Source organism: Adelges cooleyi, unplaced genomic scaffold (genome assembly GCF_023614345.1).
Source record: "Adelges cooleyi isolate 19-005CV unplaced genomic scaffold, UGA_ACOO_1.1 ACOO_flye_CR_arks_rails_tigmint_CR_PRNA_30, whole genome shotgun sequence".
NCBI lineage: Eukaryota > Metazoa > Arthropoda > Insecta > Hemiptera > Adelgidae > Adelges > Adelges cooleyi.
This window is the reverse complement of record NW_026095971.1, coordinates 19,787,726-19,803,278: the sequence shown is the minus strand read 5'-3', so window position 1 is coordinate 19,803,278 and position 15,553 is coordinate 19,787,726. Positions and strand designations below refer to the sequence as shown.

At 28.6% G+C, this 15,553-nt stretch overlaps 2 protein-coding genes across 3 annotated transcripts; one reads left to right on the top strand and one right to left on the bottom strand.

The window, feature by feature from the left end:
• Positions 1–40: 40 nt before the first annotated feature.
• On the bottom strand, positions 41–4,929 carry LOC126839247 (lysine-specific demethylase lid). Its single transcript, XM_050574431.1, has one exon. The coding sequence runs from the start codon at positions 3,271–3,273 to the stop codon at positions 988–990; it is 2,286 nt and encodes a 761-aa protein (XP_050430388.1). The 5' UTR covers positions 3,274–4,929; the 3' UTR covers positions 41–987.
• A 1,924-nt stretch (positions 4,930–6,853) lies between these two features.
• On the top strand, positions 6,854–14,941 carry LOC126838995 (CCR4-NOT transcription complex subunit 3). Of its 2 annotated transcripts, XM_050573878.1 has the most exons (11): positions 6,975–7,005; positions 7,287–7,519; positions 7,588–7,743; positions 9,414–9,593; positions 10,311–10,458; positions 11,419–11,711; positions 11,771–12,005; positions 12,837–13,109; positions 13,181–13,449; positions 14,007–14,216; positions 14,292–14,938. In XM_050573878.1, the coding sequence occupies exons 1-11, from the start codon at positions 6,981–6,983 to the stop codon at positions 14,388–14,390; spliced, it is 2,121 nt and encodes a 706-aa protein (XP_050429835.1). In that variant the 5' UTR covers positions 6,975–6,980; the 3' UTR covers positions 14,391–14,938. The 2 variants fall into 2 exon arrangements, with proteins under 2 accessions (XP_050429834.1, XP_050429835.1); XM_050573877.1 differs by lacking the exon at positions 9,414–9,593 and having other exon boundaries at positions 6,854–7,005; positions 14,292–14,941.
• The last annotated feature ends 612 nt before the right edge of the window (positions 14,942–15,553 follow it).

Here is a 15,553-nt window from a genome sequence, read left to right as displayed (position 1 = left end):
TATATATATATATATAATATAAATTTTATAAGAGAAAACTATTTTAGTTATAAAAAAAACGGACTTTACATTTCAAAATTCAAGAGGTCATCTGTATTTAATTCCATGTAAATATTATACATTAAGAGAGAAATAAATTATAATTAAGGAAAATAATAGATAAAAAAAAAAGAAAAAATATATACATAGGAACTTAAACTCTACCTTTTCGAATCAAGTACAAAAAAAAAATCACACTTTTCAAACGTATTGTAACAAAATTATACAATGTTGTTTATTTTAGAGATCAACTGGGCTTAATTTGCACTAACTAACTTAAAACATTAGAAGTATATAAAAAAAAAAAAGAAATACTTTCCCAGTAATGTTTGGCTTTTAAAAGATAAATATTTAGAGTAATAAAACAATTATCATATTCTTATACATTTTTGTAGAATATGTAATATAAATAAATCTACTTTGTAATATTTGATAGGGTATTGCATATAAAAAATCTTGTTGATCGGATTTGGTTCCCACAAATAAATAATATAAAAAAGGTCATTTGGAACGTTTACATAATATACAAGAACTAAAATAAATAAAAACGTTGTCAGCAATAAAATTCAAATAACTCAAAAAAATATAATATTTAAAAAATAGTAGTTAAGTATTAAAGTAGGTATATCGATGATTAAAATACACAATTCATTAAAATTAGACAGGAAGTGATTAAATAATTCAAGTGTTCTTTTTAAGTTAACAAACATGTTTTTTTTTCTTTTATAACAAATTAGGAATTTTTATCAATTCTAAATACTGGGGCAGAAAATAAGGCATTAACAACTAAGGAATTTGATATATGACAATTAATTATCTATGAGATGAAAAAATAATATAAAACAATACTATTATAATAAATCAAACTATTTTAAAATTAGTTTTTCACTATTTGTTAAATAGTCAATCATAGCTACCATTATTTACAAACATAATTAAGTCAATCAATTATTCGTCATAGGCCATTTCTGCTTGTGCTTTAACCTTCCTTAAAAGTGGTGGAAATTCATCTAGAGTGTACCTATATTTGAATGTGTGCGACGAAGCTGGACATCCACATAGTTGTTTAAAATGACGAAGACAAGCAAGTTTGTTTGGATCACAGGAACAAGACACTGCTGAAATATATAAAGTGGTATTGCATACTATGCATTGTCTGAGGTCATCTACTTTCTGTTCAAATTCAACAAAATCCGCTTCAGTTACGCCCCAATCCAGAAGTGCCTTTCGTTGTATTCTTTCAAACTTAACCATTTTGGCCAAATCGTCATACACGAGTTCAGCAGATTTAGGTGCAAGATCTTCACATGTGCTAACCATATTACAAATGAGTTCATCATGTGAAAACACACAAATTCGTTTAAGAGACGAATAATGATTAACACATTCTCGGCCCATTGATATCCAGTCTGCTGGAGCAAAATTTACAGCTTCAGCAAAATTGTATCCTTGGTTAAAACCTGTATGATAAGATCTTGGAAATGTAACAACAAATTCACCAGCTTCTTGATCTGTTCGATAAATAGGGACTTTTTCTTTCATTAAAATGTTTGGATTCAATATAGTTACTAACTGATGCAAAAGATCAGGCTGGGAATGGAACAATTCTGGAGTTGTTTCTTTCATAACTTCCTCAAATGCTTCAGCTGCATCCCCTGGGACGCCATACCATGTTTTTGGTTCACCCCAATGTAAATAATTAATAGAATAACTCCAATGATCTTCATTATGCCAACAAAACGTTGAAAAACACATTCCAACATACATCCATGGTACTTTCATCCCTGATATATCAGCATTAATAAAACTTAGAACAGAGTCTTTTAATACAGGTATGTTATTTAAATTCCAACTATCTTCAATATAAGATTTATAATAAGTATTATTTTCATTACCACGTAGCGCAAGGCTAGTAGGAAATCCTGAACCATGATCCATCGTATGTAAATCAGCACCATATTCGGCTATAACAGTAGAATCAATGGATGATACTATTTTCCAATACTCTTGTTCGACTTTTTCAGTAGGTACAAGATGAACAGGCATATTGAAAAACTTTGATTTAAATTGGTCCGCCATCTCACCAAATTGTTGAAGAGTATACTCACGTTGAGCTTGTTCAAATCCAAAAGCATCACTAGGCTTAATTACTTCATTAGCTACACATTTAGGGCACCTCCACTCCCCTTTAGGAACACTAGTTAATGGTGGCATCAAACATTGCATATGAAAACTTAAGTCACACCCATCACAAATCAAAATTGTTTCTTCAGATTTACCACTTCCACACTTCTGACAATAATACTTGGCCAACTCATCTACAACGGCTTTTCGATTTCTTTTAGATTTTTTAGATTCTTTAGACTTCAAATGTCCTATTCTACACTTTGAACTAAATCCAGCCATTTTTGGCCCTGCTCCAAAAAACTGCAACTTTCTCAATTCCTTGTTTTCCATTAAATAAAATGGATCTTTTATGTAGTCATCTGAATCTTTCTCATCATCTGGACTCAGTCTTGCTCTTTTACTTGGAGAACTGGAAGCGGAAGAACTTTCTTCTTTTTCATTTTCTATTTCACATTCTCTTTTGACGGGTTTGTAATAAATCTCATCTTTAATAGTGGTGTGAAAAAGAGCAAATGGGTGAAGCCACTTCTCATAATGATTTTTTAATACTGTACCAGATTGTTTTTCACACACATAGCCCATACGGCTTGCTACTTTGGTCCACTTTTTTTCTGAACACACTTTATCATAACTACCTTCAAATTCTACTATTTTATATAGAGAATATAAATCTACAGCTCTTTGTTCTAATACAGGTATTTTCATACGCACCCCTTGCAAATGCCAATATTTTGCAATTTTTTCCAAAAAATTCAGTTTGACACGAGTACTAGCATCCAGTTCATTAAGTTTTTGTATACGAGGAGTGAATTTAAATTTGTCAACATCAACACAAAACGGAGGATGCCAATCGGGGGGAGGTCTTATTTTACAGATCCCATGGGCTTGGGCCACACTTCTAATTTTCGCTATGTATTTTAATGGATCCTTGAACTCCTCGACGGTCGGTTCGAAAACTGGAGCTTCGGGCGGAACTTTAAAAACGAATTTGCCCTTTTCCATCATACTGGCCGGGTCGATGAATTTCCCTTCCGGGCATTGTTTTTGTTTGGGCTCGTCTATCTCTAGTTTACATTTAATATCGTGTAGATCTTTTTTACCGCTCATGTTGAAAGAACAAAAAAAAAAAAAAAGAAGAAATATTCGCACTGCGGACCAACTAAGAACGGCTATAAATTATTATTGTTATGATTGTTTCCCACTGACGACGACGAGTTATTTGTAAATTTTTGTACCTAGTCAAAACGTATTCTAACAAAAACAGCACAACTACGTTTTAACAGCTTAGACTAGTGATCGCCAAGATAAAAAATAAATCGAATAGTCACAATTCACACTGAAACGGTGGTGCGTGGACCACGGGCTTATAGACTACGGACGTCCATCCCATATTTTGAAATTGTCACGTAGTCCACACGCACAAACACACACGCGCGCACACACACACACACACACCGCGGTCGGGTGAAAAGTGTCCGAACTCCCGACGGGCTGCTCTCCGCTCTTGGAAATCGGATAGAAGTAAAAATATCGCGTTCTCTCTTGCGACGGTTCACCTTGCACTATATAGAGTAATTTTTTTTTTTATTATAATATTCTTACCGAAGCAAATGACGGATTCGTATATTTTTTGTTTTTTTCTTTCCGGAAACTAATTTACCGATTTTCGTACAATCAATTACACTTTACGTACGGCCGTAACATCAAGCATTATACGTCTACCGAGCGGCCTTTGTCTACGAGTAGTCTATTGGGTTATGGAGCATAATAATATTATGAAATATATATAAATATATACATATATAGGTACACACACACACTCGCGCGTACGCATTACACAAATAAAATGCACATACACATACACGGATATTATTACTAAAGTGAAAAGTCTCACCACTACCAACTACACAAAATACGAGCACACGCACTCGCAACGGCGGCGGCTCTACACACACACACCCACTGTCACCCTGAAGTCTGAACTCGGTACGATCTCCGAATTTTTATTCTTGAACGTGGGTTAGGAAACAATATATAGGTACAATTATATGTTTTAACTTTTAACGGTGGGTAATTATTGATAATGCGAATATTGTTATAATGTTAAATACGGTAAATTTCGTTTCAACTACATAAATGGTATATTTTGCTGCATTTTACTCGTCTAAAATTAATGTTTCCGGTTACTTGCTCAACTCAACTCTTTACTCTGGGGCACAATCATTTGGTTGCGTCTGCCTATATTTTCCACGCCCACAAGTCGCCATCCAAATTGATGGCATTAGGATTTTGGTGCTTTGTTCCTTTACAACCGTTTTTTCCCAATGTCAAGTCACGTAGTTTAAGTTTTAACGGTAAATAAAAAAAAAATTATTTATTATAAGTACCCAATGCCTGGATACCGTTGTCAGTTTTAAGCGAAATAATATAATTATTAAGGTTAGACATTTCTGCACGGAGTGATTTTAATCACCTCAATAACAATTATTGTATTATGCCGAGATTAACTGAACGCGATTTCATTATAAATCATAGAAATTTAACTATAGTTCGAATAACATCGAATGATGTTTTAACTTGTTAGCTTTATAAACAAACGTATAAATTCCATTTTATAAACCAGGTCGCCATTGCAAAGCTGAGAAAGTATTCGTTTTACAATAATATATTATTATTGTTGTATCTACACTCACGATCTTCTTAACTGATTTCTCTATATTGCATGTCTACAAGTTCAGAAATCGTACATAAAAACACTGATGACCGAAAATTTCAAAAGTTTACAACTTTCTCTTCAAAATTGAGAAAAACTACAGAAAATAAACATATTTTAAAATTTTAAATTACTGTACGCTATAATATTTTTAAAAATGGTCGAATTAATTCCTATTTGGTAAGGAATATTCTTTAGACATTGTATTATCAATATACATTGAAAACCGAAAAAACATATCATTAACCTTTTACCCTTGAAGGGGTGGAAACTTCATTGTATTGGAAATCTAGGTTTAAAAATTAGATTGAGGATAATCTAGAAAAACAATTCACTTAAATATTGTTAGTCAAACTTTTTTATTCAAAGAAAACAAAAGAAAGGGATATTAACTCTTTGGCTGTATTGAAATTCCAGGTTGCTTATGTGTCAATGAACCAATATTAGTAATTTGACTATCTACAGATTTGCATCAAAACGTTTATTTGAAAGTGATTTTATCAGTTTCAGTTATAATAATTCCTGTATACCCATGGCCTTTTTGTCCTTACTCTATTTAAAAGTTAGGGCTATTTAAAATGCTCGTTACAATATTTCAACTTCAATAACAACATATCATGAGGCAATAAGAATAATAATTTTAGTAATTATGATTACATAAAAAGTAGCTTCAATAATAAAAAGTAATTAAATATATTGAGATTGTATTAAATGTTTTTTGGAAATTATAGCATACTGCAATTAATAAAAAACAAAATAATTAATAATACAATTTATAAAAAAAATTCAAGTATAAAATTCATCAATTTTAATCAAAGGGTAAATAATAAAAATATTTCAAAGAATTGTTTTATTTTTACACAAAGTTTAAATGATCAAAAATAAATGATCTGATAATTATTGAAAACTATATGTTATTAGTGCCGCATTCACATGTATTTAACAATAATGTTATTTTAAATACTATAGCAATTATGTGAAACACCATTTCTATTTAATAATATAGATTAAATGTACAGATAGTTTGCCGAGATATAAATTACGGCAACTGTTGTGTTAATGAAATAGACGCAATGAATACATGATTAATATAGGTTTGCTACCAAAATAAGATTACTAAAAATGTGTATGGCGTAGTTAAACAATGTATGTATAATATGTAATAATATATATTAACAATGTTTTAAATTAAAAAATGTTATATTAATTAATAACAATTTAAAGTAGTGTTCCAAAGAAATTAAAATACTGTTATTTGTGTAAATTACAAAATATAATATCCTTTTGTGTATTTTGCAAAAACTACTACAACCAAATGTAATGCATTTTTAAGTTACCAAATAAAATGCAAGGAAAATATTACAAAATAGATAATATTATACTTATATATTAAAACTAGAACCCTGTTTACACTATTACCAGATTGTATAATAAAAAAAAGATTACAGATAAATAATTAATTATTAAAAGCCCTATTGTTTATAAACTCAGCAACCACCCAGCACATCAATAAGTAATACCTTAAACTCTTCGTCGCCATAAATATTAAATACGAGATTAATATTGTACAAACTACAATTTAACTTAAAAGTATGAGACTGAAATGAAATATACGATATCAAATATCGATTAAATCGTAAAATTATAGATAAGAGTTTCTAATCACAGTTTCTAATTTACAGTAGTAAAAACCCAAAAAATTAAACAGCTGACTTGGGAGACCAACAAACGGAAAAATTATATTTTATAAAAAAAAGTTTTCGAATAATTTAATTCAAATTTAATGTAATACTACTGATTATTTAAATGTATTATTTTTAACTATGTAGAACAAATAGTGTAAATTAAGTTAATCTTTTTATGGTAAGAATACATTATATTATCATGAATAATTTTGAATAACCTGGGAATTATCAGTAGCCATCTTGAACAAAGCGTTTACACACAAACACAAACAGTGGTAGTGGTGAAATTTGTATGATAATAATAATAATTTTTTAACAATTTTTTAGTCTAAAATTGTGACAAAAATTTGTATTGTAATTTGTATGTAGTCTAAGTATGTTACGTTAATGTTTGTAATAGAAATGTTTTCTTAGTTATGGCAGCCACTAGAAAGCTTCAAGGTAATTATTTTTCATTTTTTATTGTACAGTTGTATTACATTTATGCATATATCAAATATGTTAAATTGTACACAGAACTTTTTAATTTATCAACTATCATTTTTTTTATGTTGAAAATTATATATTTTTTTAACATAAAACTAAACTATTACACTAGATTGAAATTATTTGTCTAATATATAATCATTAATCTTATAGGTTTTCTTAGTATTTCTCTCTGGTAATAATATGTTTTGTTAAATTTAAATGAATTAACATGGTTTGACTTAAATTTTATTTAGGTGAAATTGATCGGTGCCTTAAGAAAGTTACCGAGGGTGTTGAGACTTTTGAAGATATTTGGCAAAAAGTTCACAATGCTACAAATAGCAATCAAAAAGAAAAGTACGAGGCCGACCTTAAAAAAGAAATTAAAAAGTTACAAAGGCTACGTGATCAGATTAAAAGTTGGATTGCGTCAGCAGAAATCAAAGACAAAAGTTCATTGCTTGATTATCGAAAGCTAATAGAGACTGTTAGTTACAAAATATATATTCTTAAATTTTGTATTACGATTAAATATGATTAAATGTATACTTGTAGCAAATGGAAAGATTTAAAGTAGTTGAACGAGAAACAAAGACTAAAGCTTATTCTAAAGAAGGCTTAGGTGCTGCCCAAAAATTAGATCCTGCTCAAAAAGAAAGAGAAGAAACAAGTTCTTGGCTAACTCAATCAATTGAATCCCTCAATATACAAGTAAAATATTTTTATTCTTACATTTTTATTTAAAGAATTATGTAATTGTGTTTGAATTGTGATGTAAAAGAGGAATCCGCACTATATATTCTTGAGTTGTAAAATGTAGAAAATTAAACTTAAATAATGTTTATAACATACCCTATTTATAAAACTCATTTATAACATACCAATGAAAAATCAATATTGGTATCTACGTTACTATTTGTTTGATTATATTGTTTTATTTTATAACTTCTGCACTGGTGTTGCATAGCTATTTTTGTACAGAATTACATTTTTGGAGATGCACAGTTTTAAATTTTATTTAACCATAAATATTTAAAATCAAAGTTGAACAATTTGTATGCTTACAATTTTTGAGAAAAATCTGAGCAACACTTCTTGTTACGTATAAATAAATAATAAAATATAGTAAAGATATAAAATCTACTTGAACCCTAAACCATAAAAATTATACACTTCTAGCGTAAACATGTTACGACAACGATGTTGTCATCTTCAACGCTAACAACAGACTTTTTTCTAAATAATAAAATATTTTAAAAACTCTTTGCCACAAACAATTATACACTGTAGCAAATTTTGTAATACTGTAATTATTTCAGTAATACATATTAAAATGTAATAGATCTAAATCGGTCTCTGTATGTTGTGAGTACTGATGATGATAGCATGGCTACAGAGATACACGTTAAAGTTAGTGTATTATTTTTTATACTAAAAGGATTTTTTAAAAATATTTTGTTATTTTATAACCTATTTATATTATTTTTACTATATTATTAGGAACTAAGTTGTATGATATAATATATTTTATTTATTAACAGCTTATATGATAATTAGAAAACAATTAACAAAACAATTGTCCATTTAAAAATTGTTAATTAAAAAAATAATTACAAAACATGTCAAATAAGAAAAATACAGTTTAAATAAAAAAACTTTTTTCTGATAACATTATTACTTATGCTTTAAATAAACTTTCATAAATATTCCATTTGTATGAAGTTATATAAAATGCTAATGAACTATTTTGTGTGCCAATAATATTTGTCAAGTACACTTGGGTGGTTGTTGACAGATAAAAATACCTTTCTGTACATTAATTTCATAACAACATTTTAAAGATTTTTCGAATTTCTTAAAAAATATTTTACTTTATTCATTTTGTTCATACTTATATTGCTCAATTTTCTCAAATCGTGGATTTTGTTAGTCTTAACACCATATAAATCTACAGTTGAAATATTTTACAGATATTTTAATTATATATACGCTAAAAACATAATTTATAACTAAACATTTCACTTTTCAACAAAAATTAAATTTTTTGTTATTTTATAATGTAATCATAAGTTGTAAATATTATGCAAAACATCAATTCATCAGTTATAGATTTTTTTTGTTTATATTGTGAATGTTGGTAAAATACGGGTAAATGAAACCCATACTAATTTCTTAATACAATTATTATAATATGTTGGGGGTAGTGTTGTGTTAATATTTATTAACTGACAATAATAAAAATACATTTAAAAGTAGTTTTTTGTGATTGAATAGTTAAGGGTTATATGTTTGACACATGTTATAAAAGTGCAACTAAAAAGCATGTTTTTATTTTATATTTGAAAATAAAAGTATTTTAATAAATGTGTTATAATTTAAAGATGGATCAATACGAATGTGAAATGGAGTCATTATTAGTTGGAAAAAAGAAGCGATTAGACAAAGATAAACAGGAAAAACTAGATGAATTAAAAGCAAGAGTTGAACGACATAGGTTTCATATACGGAAATTAGAAACATTGTTAAGATTGTTAGATAATATGTCTGTGGAAGTAAAAAAGGTACAGCAATAGTAGTTAATATTATATTTGATCACAAAGTTCTGACACAAGTAATAACATTTGATCTAGACAATATATTTTAGTTTTTAAAAGCAATAAATTTTTTTATTATTCCTATATATTTTTTAATTGTTGTTTATTTCACCTTTTTTAATATAAATTAGTGATATCAAATTTATTTTTATTTATTTATGAAAACTTAAGAATAACCATTTGTATGATAATTATCTATTAAAATTAATGACTTATTGTTTAACAGCTGTGAATAAATATTTCATCAGTTGTTTATTCTTGACATTTAAAAGCTAGGCGAGGAGAGTTGTTAAGTGTAACATTGTTTTTAGACGAAACACTTATTGATTATTCTCTATTCCTCGAGCATAACATCTGTAATTATTAAAACTCAATAACTTTGAAATCTGAATTTATCAGGCATTTAATTGTTTTAAGCAAATTTTATATTTTAAAATATGCACAAAAAAAAGGGGAAGCGTTAGCTTTGTATTTTAGTTTTTAAATTAAGTGTAAATATTTATTACACTAAAAACATTGTAAATAACAAACAAGTTTTTTAATTCAACTAAAATTCATAATGACTAAGTTAAAAGTTATTACAGTTATCAGAATAATGTTTTTAGCTATTCTATGTGTGTTTGTATGTGTACAGTCACATAAGTAATTTAATTATTTATCTTATACCAATTTATTTGATTTTAGATTCGAACAATTAAGGATGATGTAGAATATTATATTGAAGCCTCACATGAAGAAGATTTCATGCATAATGACGATTTATATGATGATATAATTGGTTCAGCTGAGCTTGAGTTAGGTGTTTCTGCTAACAGTTCTGCTGAAGCCAATGGTAATTTTAGTTTTTTATGATAGGTTGAATAGTGGATATACTATCCTATATATTAATCACGCAGTCTGGTAATTATATACGCATATGTTAGGGACAATGTGTTTAATGTTGTCATTCTATATAATACCTAGAAATTCTATAAAATATCTTAAGTCACTTCATATATTTTCTAGGATTGAAGGTTCTGTCTAAATAACCTCTTCTTGGAGGGAGAAGGTTTACCAAAATTTAAGTTTAAGGCAATTCTTGGTTAGGAGTATGCATATTAAAATATTCAATACTAAATTTGTATTTTTCCTATCTTTTCTCCTTAATGTTATAAATAGACATTGCTGATATTTGAGTAATAATTATAAACAATGCTTAGGATATATAGATTATATGTACAAGTTAGTTTTATTATTGAAAATAGAATGACAACATATTAAACATTGTCGCTTACATCCATGTTAAAAAAAACGACTACAATACATGTGTGGTTTTATTAAAAAAACCTAGTTTCATTTAGTTCATGTGTATGGCTCAGTGGTATAAAGCATTGAACTTGCTACTAAAAAGTACCGACATACTTTAAAAAAAAAAAATATTATTGGCAACATGAATATCAAGATAAGCGTAATAATATGTTTTTCAAATTGCTTAAATCTATTTGCATAAATTAAAAAAAAAAAAATGATATCTTAATAGCTCTACTTAAAAAAATCGATTTCATCTATAATAGAAACTAGTCGTTTTGAATTCTTGGGTATACCTATTAAGTTAGGAAAGTGTAATGCACTAATTTGCTTTTACCTGTTCATGTAAAATAAGTAATTGGGAATAAGTGAAAATGTAATAAGAACTAAGAAATTTACATTTCTGCCTGTGGTTATATTATTATCTTTAATTCAATCTTGTAGCCCAAGTGGAAAGTTTGTAATACACAGTATTGTACTAAATTTATACTAATTTATGTTAAAGGTACACCAACTAGCCAAACTACTAGTGTTGCTGGTTCATGTCCATCATCTCCTGCTCCCACGTCACAAAATCATTCCATAGAAGAACCTGTATCTGTATCGACAGTTGTGCTAACAGCATCTATCCCAGTGATGACAACTACTATTACTACAACTAGTGAATCAATTTCGTCGATCTCTACAGTTCAAACAGTTGTCACAACTACTGCTATCACTACTTCTACAGCTCCAGTTCTTGTTGCCGCAATACCAACACCACTACAAACGCGGAAAAAGAAAGATGATTCATCAAAGGTCAGTTTAAATAAATTTAAATTTTGTTTGTAACACTAAGAACGTTATTACTTGTTCAGAGCACTGTGAAACCAACTCCAGTAAAAGTAAATTCATCAAGTAATACAAACTCTACTGCTACCATAAAAGCTCCAACAATAGCAGCTGTTGTTAAATCATCTGTTACTAATCATAATACCACTGCATCTAACACATCTCAAACTGTGTCTCAGTCAGTTACTACTCAAACTAGTACAACCACTGTTGGAAATTTTGCTACTGTTGCTGCTTCAAATCTTCATAATAAACATGGTCGTAAGTTGAAATTGATTTTAGTTGTTTATTAGTAAGAAATACATATAATCTTGAGATTTTTATTAATTTATTCTAGAAGGTTTTGATTTATGGTAAATATTTACTTCAATGTATTCCTTAGTTCACTAAAAAAAATTGCAGTAAAACTACCAGATTTAAATTTCTCTATGATACTAATTATATTACAAAAAGATACTGATTACATTAATATGTTAGCCAAACAAAACTAGCATGGGGGTGTTCTGTGTGTAGACGAGGCATAGTGAGGTTGGTGTAGTCACAGGGTTATGATAACTGAGATTGATGAAGGACTCTCAAGTAAATGCTTCAATGCTGTATACCCCTCTAGATCTACTTTCTCGCTGTCCAGCTTGTTTTTGTAATTTTCCTTCAGAACCACATTTCTGCAGCAAGCAGTCCGTTACTCTCCTGTTTCTATAGAGTCCACGTTACTCACCCATAAGTTAAGACGCTCCATATAAGAAATGCCTTTAGGAACCTTTTCCATGTGGTTATTGACAGGTTTTTCAGGTTAACTAGAAGGGTTCATTTCCGCTGGAACGCTAGTTTAGCAATTGCTATTCTTTTCTTTACGTTTTCGATACTTAGTGTCTTTTGTATTTTGACTATGCCAACATTACAATGTCGTCCACAAAACGAATATAGTGAATTTGTTGACCATTTACTTTTACTCCGTTATTATTGATTTTCGTCTGTTTTATAGCTTCTTCTATAAAAAGTTGAAGAGATATAGTGTAGCGGAAAGCCTTGTCTTACTCCTCTGTAAAAACCTAACAATAATTTATCAAATATTCTTTGAAATTTCTTTAGATGCACAGTCTGTTGAAAGCACTTCTGTTGTTACTTCAATAACAACATCTCCATCACCATACCCTGGAAGTAATGTATCCCCTGCACAAGTCAATTCAAACAACACTGATAGTGCTGTTAATTGTGTTTCTACCACTCCTTCATCGTTGAGTTCTACGACTTCACCTGTTCAAGTTGACTCCCAAGCATCTTTATCATCGCTTAAAATAATGGCGCAAAACGCTATTGACCAAGCTGGGATTGATGTTCCACAAAACACTTCAAACATTAAAAGTAAAACAAAATAAAATGAATTTAAAGTTCTAAGTCATTGATTTACATTGTATATACGTTTTCTATTTCAGATGCAAACATCAATATTATTCAAAATTCAAGTAGTCATTTGAATCTTCAACAACAGCAATCACAACAGCCACCTGTTACATTTGAAGCTAATATATCTCCTTTATTAGGGGTGGCTCCTTTAGGTCCAGTTCCACTGTCCAAAGATCATCAATTTCAATTTACAATGCTTGAATCTGCATTTTTACACTTACCTCACCCTTCGGATTCAGAAAGAATTAAACTATATTTGCCACGAAATCCATGCCCTACGCCACATTATTATAATCAAGTAATTATTTTTATATAAGTTTTTCACTGCCCTGCTAAATAAAAGTGTCGTAACTTGAAAAAAAAAAATTTTAAAAACCCGATTAAACCAATTGTAAACTAAAGTATTGTACACATTTTCTGTAGCTCTTGGTTTTTTTTTGGAGTTACGGCACTCACTTAGCAGGGCAGTATACACATTTATTATTTATTTATTGTACAAGTTATTGTCAGAAGGAGTAAAAGTGGCTCAATCATCATGTTAAGCCAACAGTATTATATTTTGTGCTCACTGTGATTGGTTTTAAATTCAGTCATTTGCGACTCCATTTTCTAGATGAAAATTCTTTTAGTAAAAAGGAGTTGCCTTCCTCTTTCCGGCAATGGACTAACCACCCATTCTGCCTTGAAAATGATTTAGAAACCACTCTTTTGAGGAGGCAGAGTTGGGCTGGTTTAGCTAAAAAAATTAGTTATTGTCAGCCTTTGTTTATAATTTTTTTTTTTTTTTTAATGTATACATTTAAAAAATCTGTACAATTTATAGTATTAACAAAAAAAAAATGTTTAATTCTTCAGGGACCACTTCCTCATTCCGACAGTTTAGAATTTTTTCAAAGGCTCTCAACAGAAACCCTTTTCTTTATTTTCTACTACATGGAAGGGTCTAAAGCACAGTATTTGGCAGCTAAAGCATTAAAAAAGCAAAGTTGGAGATTTCATACCAAATATATGATGTGGTTTCAACGGCATGAAGAACCTAAGCTAATTAACGAAGAATATGAACAGGTTTGATGTTTGATACATAATTAAAAAATAGTTAACAAATAAATTTATATAATATTAATTTTAATTATTACTCAGGGCACGTACATTTATTTTGATTACGAGAAATGGGGTCAACGGAAAAAAGAAGGCTTCACTTTTGAGTATAAATATCTTGAAGACAGAGAATTAAATTGAACACCGCGTAGTTACACATAGTCCTGTACTACAACATATTTCTAAAAATGTAGTCCTGGTTTAAAAAATGGATTATTTTTTTGTCCTTTCAACTTGTGATAATAACGTGAAAATTGAAGAACAGGATATTGGAGTGTAATATTTTTTTAAATTTAAATAAGTCTTTGTTTTTATGTATAGTACATATTAACTAAGTGATGTACGTATTAACAGACTGCTTAAAATTAATTTTCCAAATGATTTATTCTTAAACTAAGAAATAATTGGATCTATGACCCAATAGCATTTTTGCTGGGAGAACATTATATTTTCTCTTTTAACCAGTAGATTTCATTATTTTTTGTTTAAGTACTAGTGTACAAGTGTAAAAAATTCAAAATACGTTAATAGATTTATTATTATTTCCCAACATAGTTAAAATTCTCATAGTTTAATGTTAGTGTTTTTCTGTATTGTACTTTTTTGTACCTCAGGTTTTTTGTCTTTTATGTTATTAAATCTGTGATGCCAAAAAGTTAACTTCGTTTCTTGGTGTCATTCAAAAATTATTGAATTACAGATAATACCTTGGATGTTTTTATGTGTATCCATTTATTGTTTTCTTATTGAATTACATTTTTTTTTTAAATTGTATAGAAGACTATAAATAGAATGTATAAAAACCATTGGTGTATTTAATTTAATTTGCAATATAATAGAAAACTATTTCAACATTCTCTTAAACACAATTTACCATTTTTCTTTTTTTATATCTTGTATATATGATTGTTAAAAAAGGTTTCAAGGTTGTATAATTCTAATAATTTTTGAATGAACCTAAAAATATTGAAAACATGTCTGCTATCCTTATAATGTAAAATATTCAGTATTGGTATTTTATTCATGACAATGAAATAATTATTATTTTCAGAAACAATGTACTTAAAATAGTTCTAAACTAATATCGAAATTTCTTTGTATTATAAATAAAAATACCTTATACCTGTATTAATAATATTAAATATTGCAATTAATAACTAAATGATTTAGTACCAAAATACGAAATAGCAATTTTTTTATTATTATATTATATACCGATACTGATTACACCTCATAAATAACCACAAGTTTTTGTATAACTTTTCGTTTTGCAATGTAAATTTTCTTAGGTCATTTAATTTCCA